General features: G+C 39.2%; 1 protein-coding gene across 1 annotated transcript; it reads right to left on the reverse strand.

The window, feature by feature from the left end:
• Nucleotides 1-2365: 2365 nt before the first annotated feature.
• On the reverse strand, nucleotides 2366-9235 carry cyb5b (cytochrome b5 type B). The gene is made up of 5 exons (XM_071909936.2): nucleotides 8859-9235; nucleotides 8147-8275; nucleotides 4589-4615; nucleotides 4308-4339; nucleotides 2366-4196 (listed from the first exon to the last, which is right to left on the reverse strand). The coding sequence occupies exons 1-5, from the start codon at nucleotides 9057-9059 to the stop codon at nucleotides 4106-4108; spliced, it is 480 nt and encodes a 159-aa protein (XP_071766037.1). The 5' UTR covers nucleotides 9060-9235; the 3' UTR covers nucleotides 2366-4105.
• Between the last annotated feature and the right edge of the window lie 2223 nt (nucleotides 9236-11458).

Raw genomic sequence — 11458 nt, forward strand, 5'->3', positions numbered from 1 at the left:
GAGATCATGTTTATCCTGGAGCATCCATAAGTGTTTTTCCAGGCAGTTGAGGTTTTCACTGAGCCAGTCTCCCAGGACACTGGAGTGTTGTGCATTAGCAGCCACAGCTCTCCTTGAGGATGGCCGCCGATAGAACTGACAGGCGATTCAGTCATGGGGAATGATGTCTATCTGATGGCTTCATACACTCCCACAGACACAGTACAGAGGCCTGATCTCGCTCTCATAAGAACTCAGCAGTCTGTCTGGTCATAATTGTTGCCACATCCTAGCTGACATTGACGCAAATTGGCCAGTAGTTCAATGCTGCTTGGGTCATAAAACTAGCTAATATCTGCAACTCTCTTGGAGCTCATGCAAAATGTAATTCAGATACAATGGAATTCAAACGCTGTCAAATTTCCCATGAAAAATAGTGTAAATCTGTTGTCCAATTACTAAAATGAAAGCAGTGCAAACCAGTTTTGCTCAGGCATTTTTAATGTGGTACTCTTCCAGTGAATTACTAAGCACAGGTGGCAAAACAGTTTCCAGGTGTTTGCGAGAAGCAGCCCCATATCAGTTTTGCCAGAACATTGTCTCTGGGTTTTATAGTAAACCATCTCAGTGCACATGTTCTTTATCAGCATCACACAAACACTGTTACAGGTTGCTGTTTTTGATCGTTGCATAATGTCTTTCCCACCACGTGTGACAGCATTGTGTTTATTGTGTTCACTGATGTGCCATGCCCATGAAACCCTGGAGATACACACTGCTAAATTCCGTGATGAATTTATTAGAGTGGGTGCATAAATCAGATTAGCCATGTGAATATTTTTTTTTTTTCAGTGTTTCTGTTTAATGGCTAAATGAAACAACTGGCATCATGAGATCTGCTTGAGGCTGTAGTGCCATCTTGTGTTCATACTGTAAGGATGGCAAGAGGAGAGGAGACCTTTTGAACAATTTCAAACAATTCTTAAGCATTTATGGGCAATTGCGGTGCTGAGTAGAACAAACTGGTGTCATGGTGCAATTTGAAGGTGCATTTAGCAACATGACATGATTTAGAGATTCTATAGTTGTAATTGTATTGCTTGTTTTGGAACTGCATGGTAATAAAGCTATTGCACAGGTGGAATTTGGACTGAAGCTGGACTGCTTCTCCCTGAAAATGTTAAGATGTTAATGTACATATGGGATATCCAATACAATTGGTGAATAAGAGTCTTGCCTAATCAACTGAAATGTCTTTTCTTTTTAACTAATGTAATTTTGCAACGATTATGTAACTCACATATTATTGAGTGGGCATCACATTCTAAATATGTCACACCTGATTAAAGAGGATAAACCAATAGGTGTTGATTTGTGCTTTCAGTGGTTTGCTGGGCAGAGGCACTCTCCCCTGTGAGGGCTCTTGTGGAGGATGTGGATGGAAAGGCTTTAATTTCAATCACTGCTACCTGCTCCTTTCCGCAGCAAAGTGCCTGAAAGGAGCAAGCAAATGCAGGCCTGAAGTATCATTCACTCTGTACTCATATCGCACTATGAAATGGTTACCTAAGAAAAACAAATCAAAATATAAGTGGGTAAGCACTTCATTAACTCTGCCATTTTAACATCAAATCACGACACGATGATGAAAACACTGAACAAAATTAAACCTAATCATGAAAATTCATTCCTTCATTTTTTCTGTAAGCCACTCGCCTCCCTACAAAGTAAAACAGCAGAATGGTTTTCTTCTCACCCTTAATCGTTTGTTGCCTACCATTGTTTTTACACTCTCTTATGATGTTAGGCAATCATTATTCAAAAATGTCATACCATCTTATCTTATATCTCAAGGGAGCTGATAGCAATTGGTCGCCAAAGTATTCATAAACACATATCTCAGCTACTTTTGCCAAGACTGACCCAAGTGTCAGAAGAAGTGTTAAGCATGGAATTCAACCCAGCTGTTCAATTTTTCATACGTGTATCTTTTTCAAATTAGCATAATAGTGTCATGGGATACTATCCATTATCGAGTTCATAAATATTTAAAGGAAAAGTAGAAACCTCCAAAGTTGCATAAAGGTGAGACATTTACCAATACACAGGATATGATCAGTAACAGTCCCTTGTGCCAAAATCCAAGGTGAGCATTCATACAGGAGCCCAATTCAGATGTTAAGAGAATGATGCAGTAACCCACCAATGGAGACCATAGAGGACATCAGGTTTGGGTTGGGTGTGTGAGTGTGGGGTTATCAAGTGGGCTCCTCCCATCACAAATGTTTCACTGAATTAGACCCACAACTCCTCCAGAAGACTCAACAGCGATTTCTGATTTCAACAGGAATTAACAAGTCAGACTACCAATAGTTTTTAAAAGGTTCATTTTATTGAAAGTAATTTTGACAGGAAATGGCAGTTGAAATGTATTAAGATGACAATTATGTATCCTAAAAGGTCAACCTACCAAATTCTGATGTCAATCAGTAAGTAATAATGTTCTCGAAGCATGTAAAAATAGCAGCATGTCATAATTATCAAATCTTGAGCCTGACTGGCTGTAGAACTTCAGGCTCAATATGTAGGTGGATACAAGGGGGAAATGGGTTTCAAATTGTTTTGGTCTTTGTAGTTGGAAGAATGTTTTTTTTTTCTGATCGTGAAATGGAATAAGATAATGGTAAATTCAGTAGTTTAGAGCAATTTTGTTAGTGCTATGCAAAACGGACCAATACCAAAAACATGGTGCTGCTATATCATTAGCTCTAAACAATGTGGTTGAAAAAATTCAAGTGGTTGAGCAATTGAAATAACCACATATGGTGACAAACTGACAGACAGATACCTATCTATGCAAGCACCGCAGTTTACCAACAACAGTGAAACAAGAAACACCCATCAGACTTGATGCAATACAATTCAAACCCCTCCAGCGACAGTGTTGTCAGTACCACTCATCCTAAACATACGATTAAGCTGACTGCATAACAATGAAACAAAGTTGTGAAAAAAAGAATTAAATAAGGTGTAATGAATGGCATAGTGAGCAGTAATACAACTTACAAACAGAATAATCAAACAAATGCTTCTCTTCCTTCCAGGGTTTGCATTCAGAAACCATTCACTCTCAAATATTACATGGAATACCAATTAAATCAATGTGTGCATAGTATGAGACAGATGTTCTGTTAACAATTCAGAAAGTAAAATATGTGATTGTTTAATTAAATATTACATAAATTTATATTGATCTCATGATCTGGTATTTTTTAACACATGCACAAATAAGCATTTGATTCCTGATAAGGTAACTGCAGAAAAAAGAAACAAGTTAGAACACGCTTTACCTTAAATAATCACTGACACAATATAATTCATCACTAATTTAAAAAAGAACAGACAGAAAGATTTGACACTGCCTTTATATATATATATATATTGGAAAGATACTGAATTTACAACCAAGTGATACATGAACCAACCATTGCATAACACCAGAACTGTGCTGTAATGAGTGAATGGAATAAACTGATAGTTCCTATTAAACAAACAGTTAGTAGTATTTTGTGAGTCTCACACTCAACTAAAACTTAAGAAATGCATTTAAAGATATAATTCAGTAGCTTGTAAAGGTAGAATAGCTCCTTTTACATATTACCCCCGATTCTATTACCTTTCTCAATACTAACGTCTCCTTTAATGTTTCCATTTTGTCTAACTGTGTAGAGTTGGTTTATGATATACCATGCTGTTAGCAAAAACATTAACTTTCTTTGAGGTGGGGAAATGGGAAATGAACATAGAGAGACCAAATTTTGTCGAATGCATATGAATGGGCAAGTTAAAGACACCATTTTAACAAGTGTGACAACAGGCATAGTGAGAGAAAAATACAAAGAAATTGAAGGCAGACAATTTTATGAAACATCTCTACCCAACTGCTGATTTGATGAGGTCTACGTAGACGGAGAAGGATAAAAGTATATCATCTGCTCCCTTCCCTTCCTCGTTGCAAAAGGATGCAGACACTCCTTAATTGTGTGCGTTCAGTGTGAGGAGGTTTTGGTCAAACATTTCAAGGCCTCCAGATGAAAAGAATGAGATGAGAAGAGAAAGCCAGCACTCAAGAGGACTTGTGCTCTAGCATATAATAGCGATATATGATTCCCACAGCAACTGCAACAATAGCAGGCAACAACCACGTGGTCCAAGAGCTATGGAAAAAACAGAAAGTACTTTGGGGCCAGGATAATTGAAACAAAAAGACACAGCAACAATGATAACTAAGATATGAATTTGGTATGGGCTTCATCATCATGACTGACCTGGACTCTCCTGACGACGAATTACATACGTCCTGTAGGAGAAAATGAAAAAGGAACACAGATTTAAAAAGAGATAGAGTATATTTTGATTTTGAGTTGGACACTTGATGAAAAACAATCAGCTACAACCACGAGTTAGCCAAAAAATGAAATTCACTTACATAGCAGACACAAATATTACAATATTAGTGCTTTATGTTATTCTAAAGCACTTTCTACTGCAGTAAAGACGAGGTGAGGTACGTAAACTGAATAAATCATTAACGTAAAATGGAGCTTACCTTTGAATTCTCCTTTTTTCTGTCATCCTAAGAAGAAAATCAAATTAATTATTAGCCGATTAGCATTACTATCTTCACACTATCTTTAATGTTAGACAGAATTTTGATGTGATATGATCAAAATTGCTGACCTACTTCTGAGTAGGCTAATGCAACAGCCAGCAATATGTTGTATTACTCAGACTTCTAAAAATATTCAACCCCTTTGACTTTTTCCACATTTTGTGATGCCTGAATTCAAAATGGACCGGATTGAATTGTTTTGGAAAGAACGGATTGTTTTGTCAACAATCTACACAAAATACTCCCCAATGACAAAGTGTAAACATGTTTTTAGATATTTTTGCAAATTGATTGGAAATAAAATACAGAAATCTAATTTAAATAAAGTATTAAACCCCTTGAGTCGATACAAAGCTACATTCTTCTTGGATATGTCTGTGTCAGCTTGGGACATTAGTTTTATCAGGCCACAGAATCTTTTGCCCCATGCTCTCTGTCTTCCACGTGCCATTTTGCAACTCTAGACGTGTCGTCATGTGCCTTCTTTCCAGGAATGGTTTCATTCTGGCCACTAGACTTGTAAAGTGCTGCACTGCCTGTTGTCCTTCTGGCAAGATCTCCCAGTGCAGCTAAGGAAGTCTGTAGGACCTGCCACCCATGGGAAGGACCACCAGGGAGTACCACCTGGAGTGTGCAGGTGCACCTTGTTTTGTTTCAGCTCATATTATGTGTGCTGCTAAAATACCTAAAGCATACAATATATTTTGGATAAAAGACCTATATTTATCACTGACACCAACATTCTGACTGTGTGCATGTACCTGAAATAAATATTGAACAATTTACAGTAGGACAACATAAACTGACAGTAAAATTGTAACAAATAAAATAATATTAATATGAATGAATAATTAAATGGGCAAACTAACAGCTGCACAATCTGTGGCACATAGGTCTCTTTAACAGATAACATTCTGATAGACCATTTGGACTTTAAACCATTTCGTAGTCCATCTGCTTTAATGGAGCTTGGCCTCTTCAAAGCAAGGTGCTGTTGTAACATTCTATTCTTTTTGGCTGGACCGCAACAGCGGGGCCAGCCCTATAAACGCAAATGTCTGTCACTGACTGACTGAGTGATGAAGTTACACCATTGGTCGGCTGTGGCACGTGGCACACCCATACACGGTCCAGCCATATACTAGGTTTTGACCTAGTCTTGGTTCTGCAGGAGTGGTCTCCTCTGACTGTGTTATTTGATCTGAGGCTGATATGATCAGCTACTCCCATTTCTACTCTGACTATGGCTGGTTGGCCACAGGAATATATTAGCCTTGCTGTGCATTAGTTTGGGGGTCCAGCCTATCATTCTCATACGCCCACAAACCACACACATTTACAACAGAGCTAATGTTAGATATCTGTAACACACCAACAAAAACTATAGTGACTGGTGCACAAGTTTAGCTAGAAAATGTATTCAACAATGTTGTGCAGTTAGCTTCATTATGTAACAAGATGTCAATGATTAAGCACTTGATTCATCAAACTATGCTATGTTTTATTTCATATGTTGACTTATTAGTGAATTCCTGTCTTGACTTTCCAAATCCTTGCATTTACCATTGTGAGGAAGGAAGGATATAACAAAATCAAGAGCGCTGAATCATGCCTCAGCTATATTTTTTCTGCAGTTATGCAAGAAAACAATAAGCCTTTCACTGAGCCAAATCATTTAAGCTAACATTTTAAGGCACAACACAGCATAAGCAAGTGGGAAATTACCAACAGCCGCCCACCAAATGCTGGGAAATTTTGGCTGTAGATGTTTAGTTTGTCTCCACTATCAGACACTCTGGCAAGTAACTAACCATCAGTTGGAGGTCCGTCTCTATTCTAAAAATGTTGTTGGCTGGTAGAATTGTGAAAGCGTCTGATCAGTTTTGGCACTTATCAGCCACTGTGTTGTTTCCTATGCTGAGCAGAAGCAATTTCATGTAATCAAGGCTGAGGTGTGAGACTGTGCCTCACTGGTAGCCTGGTGCCGAAAGACCCTAAGCACAGGCTCTTCTGTACGGTTCTGTTTACCCATGGGCCTCGACAGGATGAAAATTTCTCTGTATCAGAAATTCCAACTACACCTCACGTCACAACATGGTTCTAATACAGTTCTACAGCTGAGCACATGTATTTATTTACCTTTGATGTGTCCGTCTTTAAGTCTTCAAATAAACACCTCCAAACAACAATTGTAAAAACGACTATTTCTAAACTTGTCAAGCCAGCAATAATGCCAAATCAACTTCCAGTCAGCATTTTATTTTTCAAAATGAACTTCTTCCTGGGCATGCACCCCTGGAAGAAGTTTTGAGGATCACTTTAGTGAAAGTGTGGCATGCTATTTTAAAAATATGGCCTATATTCAGGCCAAAGTTAGTTAATAGAGGGTTAATAGTGTGAAAAGGCCTAGGTGTAAAATTATGTTTACATGCCAGCTCTAATAGCTGTTTTTCAGTGCAGTATGGCATCTCTCACAATTTTGACTGGGGGTTTTTTTCACCTGAAGTTAGATATTTTTCTGCAAACATTGGATAAGACAAGGAGGCTTATCAAGAGGGTGAAAACAACCTTGTGCTCTTAAATGCTCACTGCTGACCTGTGTAAGCTTTAGAAGAAAGTTAAGGCATGCATTACCGTCTATGCCAACGTCACTTCGCGCATGTACATATTCCAGAAAGTGCGAATAAGTTTGCTGCGTGTGCCGCTCTTACGCATGGACATTATCGGCCATTATTCTACAAAGTTGCGGCTAGTACTCCATACGTGCTAAAAAAAAGATCATATGAATTTGATTAGGTTGATTACAATGCTATGACTGGGGACTATTGATGGTATGTCTGAAGTACTGCTGCAAGTTTGCCGCAGAGTTGAATAGCCTGCATATAGTGGAAATACTGCGGTATAAATGCCCTTCTGACTGGTTATATGCCCCTTTCGGCTTATAGTTCCTCAGATGATCAGTGTTAGCAGTGCCCCTTTAGAAATTCTATCTCACTCTCTCAATCTGAAAAGGGAACCCATGTGCTTGTCTGTATGTGCACACCAGTGCAACATATGGACACATCAATGGTAGATAAATGAAAATTAGAATACTGTGATACTTCTTTTCTCTTGCCCTTTCCAGTGAGGTCAGAACACAGGGTTAGCTGCACAACACTTCCTCTCGAGCTGAAATTCAGTGTCTTGCTCCAGGACACTTCAGCAACATGGGGGTTGAACCCCAGTCCTCTAGTTGAAGGGCGGACCCTCTAGCCACTAGGCCATCCTGCTGCCCCATATATTTACAAATGATTTCCTTAAAAACTGAATTAGCACCATCTGTTATGACCACTGTCACGTCAACTTGGCGACTTTATTGCTAGTTGTTAAGAATGTAACTGCTGTTTCTGATGTGGAATGGACATCATGTCAAGACGCTACAGACGACAAAGCCATTCAGAAGAGCCTATACCTTGGCTGTAGGGTCTTTCAGGGCTAAAAGAGGCCTGACATTACCATATGAAGCTCGCCAACGTAGTACTGCTCGAGCATCTCTCTGGCATCTGTGGAATGGCCCACATCCTCAAAGCTCTCTGTGGCATCTGCACCTGCCTGCTCCAGCAAAACCTCCTCACCTCCTGGATGCTGAAATCACAGAACGGGACAATGTAGGATAGTTAGCTGGTTAATGACCTGACTCAACTCTTCCTCATCATGTATATCAATACAGATCTCACTGCTTGGTTAAGTTGACTTTAAATTCAAGCATGATTAACGTTACATTTAGTATCTCTGAATTCTCAGCAACAACAATAGCACTTCTAGCTAATTTTAGCTAACAGTACCTCAAGAGTGGGAACCCACACATAAATTCTGTTGCTAGCAGTGTATAGTTTCTCTAATTAGCCAGCTATGCTAATTACCAATATGAAGCAGTGTAACACGTGTCGTAACCTTGTACGTTATAACCCCGAGGTCGAGATGGTAACGGGGTCTATGTTAACACAGTGTTGTTGTGACAAAATGTAAACAGCTAGCTAGAGTGGAAACAGACTGTCAGGTTACGCAAACGTTACACGTCACGTGGATCGATTTCTAATTCCAGGGAATAGTCCTAGCCGCATTGAGGTTACTACAGGTAACGTTAACAGCAAAGGTTATTACAGGTAACGTTAACCTCAAAGCAAGCTAAACTCGCTGTTACCACCTAGCAGAAATGGTCTCTTACCTCTTCAAGGAAACCTGTGATGTCATATACTTTATCGTGGATGATAAGCCATGTGTCCTTGCTCACATTATGTGCTCTTATTTCTTCGAGAGTGTAACATTTTACTCCACTTTCTATCGTTTCACCGTTTTCTTCAACATTGGCGTTAGTGGCAGATACATCCTCTGTGTTGATAAGGTTGTCGTTGATTTCCTCACCCATCCTGACAGCCTGCAAGTCTCTCGTTTGAGAAGCTAGCTAGCGTTAGCTTGTGTTAGCCAGATATCAATATGCCCCCAACGTCTATCGTTAGATCAGTATTTACCCAGTTTCAAATGCTACCTGGTAAAGCTCGTAATTACACCTTAGGAACGACTTAACATAAACACCAATGTTAGCACAAAGCCACCCTAACCGGCACATCAGCAGACATGTGAAACGGGCCAATGACATTAGCTTTATGTTGCCATCCAATGAAAACGCGCCGACTTTTCCAAATGACCAATGAAACAGAGCGATTCAGAGTGGTAACCAATAAAAATCGACCACTTGATGATCACGAGACTTCGTGTAGCATGCAAAGGCTGTCAACTTTGCGCTTTCATTGCGCATTTATAATGTATATATATTTTTTTTAATTGGAAAAGGACAATAATAATATAATAGCCTAATTCCATGGAAAAGGTTGGCTAGCTGTACATGCCACTGAATTATTTCCTGAGCTTTTCAGTGATGTAACATGCCTTTTATGTATGTGTGAGTTTGTGAAAAAATAAATAAATAAAAGTCCATACTGTTTTGGTGAGTTTTCAAAGCAGTGCTATAATTTTTCATATCGACTGATACCTTTATTCGGTGTCTTCTGTAGTGGACAGGCGAATGCCAGCTCTTTTCATCATCTGAGCCTCCAAAGCCAAAAGCCTCTAGTAAACAAGAAGCAAGAGTATGTGGAGATATTTGTTGGAGATCAAATGAACAAATCATTGTTTCTATTGCAAAGGGGCTGGCAAAAGGACACATAGTTGGCTTAACTGTTGAAGGGGAATACTACGTAATTGAAGAGTTTCCATTATGTTGTAGACCTGTGTATATTTGTATGAACTGGGGCAATGAAACCATTTGTGACCATGCACACCTCTAAGAGCTAGAAAACAGAGAACAAAAGCTTATCTTTGCTGTCATCAATTATGTGCATACCTACTGGAGCTGCTCCATTGACGTTGAATTTGTTGTGATGCCTAAAATGTTTGTCCGGTAGCCTACATACCACCCAGGGAGACTAACAGACTAACAAGCTCTGGGCATGAAAGTGTACCCATAAAACCATAAAATCACACTGACTGCAGTCCCAGACACCTTTTCCTTATTTTTTGGAGTCATAGTGGGGCTGCACATTGCTATAAATGTTTAGGGATGTACTATACATATACTGTAGGCTATACTTCAGTGATTTTACATTTTAACACATGGAGATAACTTTGGTGGTGTATTTTGCTGCTGTGCCATCCAACTATGTTTGATGTGATCTGCACTGATAGGGGCCCGTGAAGCATATGTACACTACTGATAAGTCAGGGTTTCAATAACAAGATAACAGTGTAAGACATGTATGCTAAACGCCCCACCAAGCTATATAATTCCACAGCAAGTTTCTTTGCATATATAATATCTGTGTTTCACGCTCTGCCCCTGCCAAAAACACAATGTGTGTATGTCTGATACCTACCACCTACTGGAGATAGAAACAACGCTCGGTACAGCCACCTCATCAGTTAAATTATTTCTATTCGTGGAATGGGAGCACAAAAACTTTGGCTGTATAAGGTTTGAAGTTCAACCCCCACCCCCGGCCCTGCAAAGTGCCGGATCACAGCCTCTCTGCTGTCTATTCAGAGATGGGTCTGATTCTGAATACATCTGACCTGAGTCTGGATTTAATTCACCTCACTGTAACCCCACTAGATGGCAATCTACCTAAACTACTGTCACAAAGATAAATTAATAATTCAATGCAACGTTCGGGGTCAGTGAGGGTTCACACACACCATCACTCAAAATGTTGCTGCTGACGGTGTTAATGTTAATTTCTCTTGTGTTGAACATGGTGCTGTCTGTGTGTTTGCAATCTACATGTTATTTCTTTATTTATTCATCAAGGTTCCCAATGTCATGTTTACCTAACTGTGATCAATGTATATGCTTTCCACTGATGTTGCTGCTGCAATATGTGATTTGTACTGGTCATAATGTAATTGCTTTTAATTTCACAGCACTGTGTGGGCAATCTGTAATAATCCAGAGGTATTTAAAAAATTGCCCTTTTATCACAAGTATTATGCACACAAGGTTTATGCTACATTAGCCTGATGTGACCATCAATAAAGATCTGGTACAACTCAGTTAAATTCATGTCTTTTTTAAATTTTTTTAATTTAAGATTTATTTGGTGTGCCACCACTCCACTATCGCACTGTAAATCAATTTACAGTTCTTGGCAGAGGTTATCAGAAGAACTGCACCTGATATACAGTATATTCTTCAGTTTTCTGAGGCTGTTCTGGTTTCCTCTGTTATATCAAATGAGAGATCTGGCTTCTCCTCTCCAATAGAAACTACAATCA

This window comes from Centroberyx gerrardi, chromosome 1, assembly GCF_048128805.1.
Source record: "Centroberyx gerrardi isolate f3 chromosome 1, fCenGer3.hap1.cur.20231027, whole genome shotgun sequence".
Classification (NCBI taxonomy): domain Eukaryota; kingdom Metazoa; phylum Chordata; class Actinopteri; order Beryciformes; family Berycidae; genus Centroberyx; species Centroberyx gerrardi.

Coding starts and splice junctions, on each gene's coding strand:
- cyb5b (XM_071909936.2), bottom strand. CDS start 9,059: ATGGGTGAGGAAATCAACGACAACCTTATCAACACAGAGGATGTATCT. Junction 8,276..8,858: donor TCACAGGTTTCCTTGAAGAG/GTAAGAGACCAT, acceptor CTGTGATTTCAG/CATCCAGGAGGTGAGGAGGT. Junction 4,616..8,146: donor ACGTTGGCGAGCTTCATATG/GTAATGTCAGGC, acceptor TTTTCTTCTTAG/GATGACAGAAAAAAGGAGAA.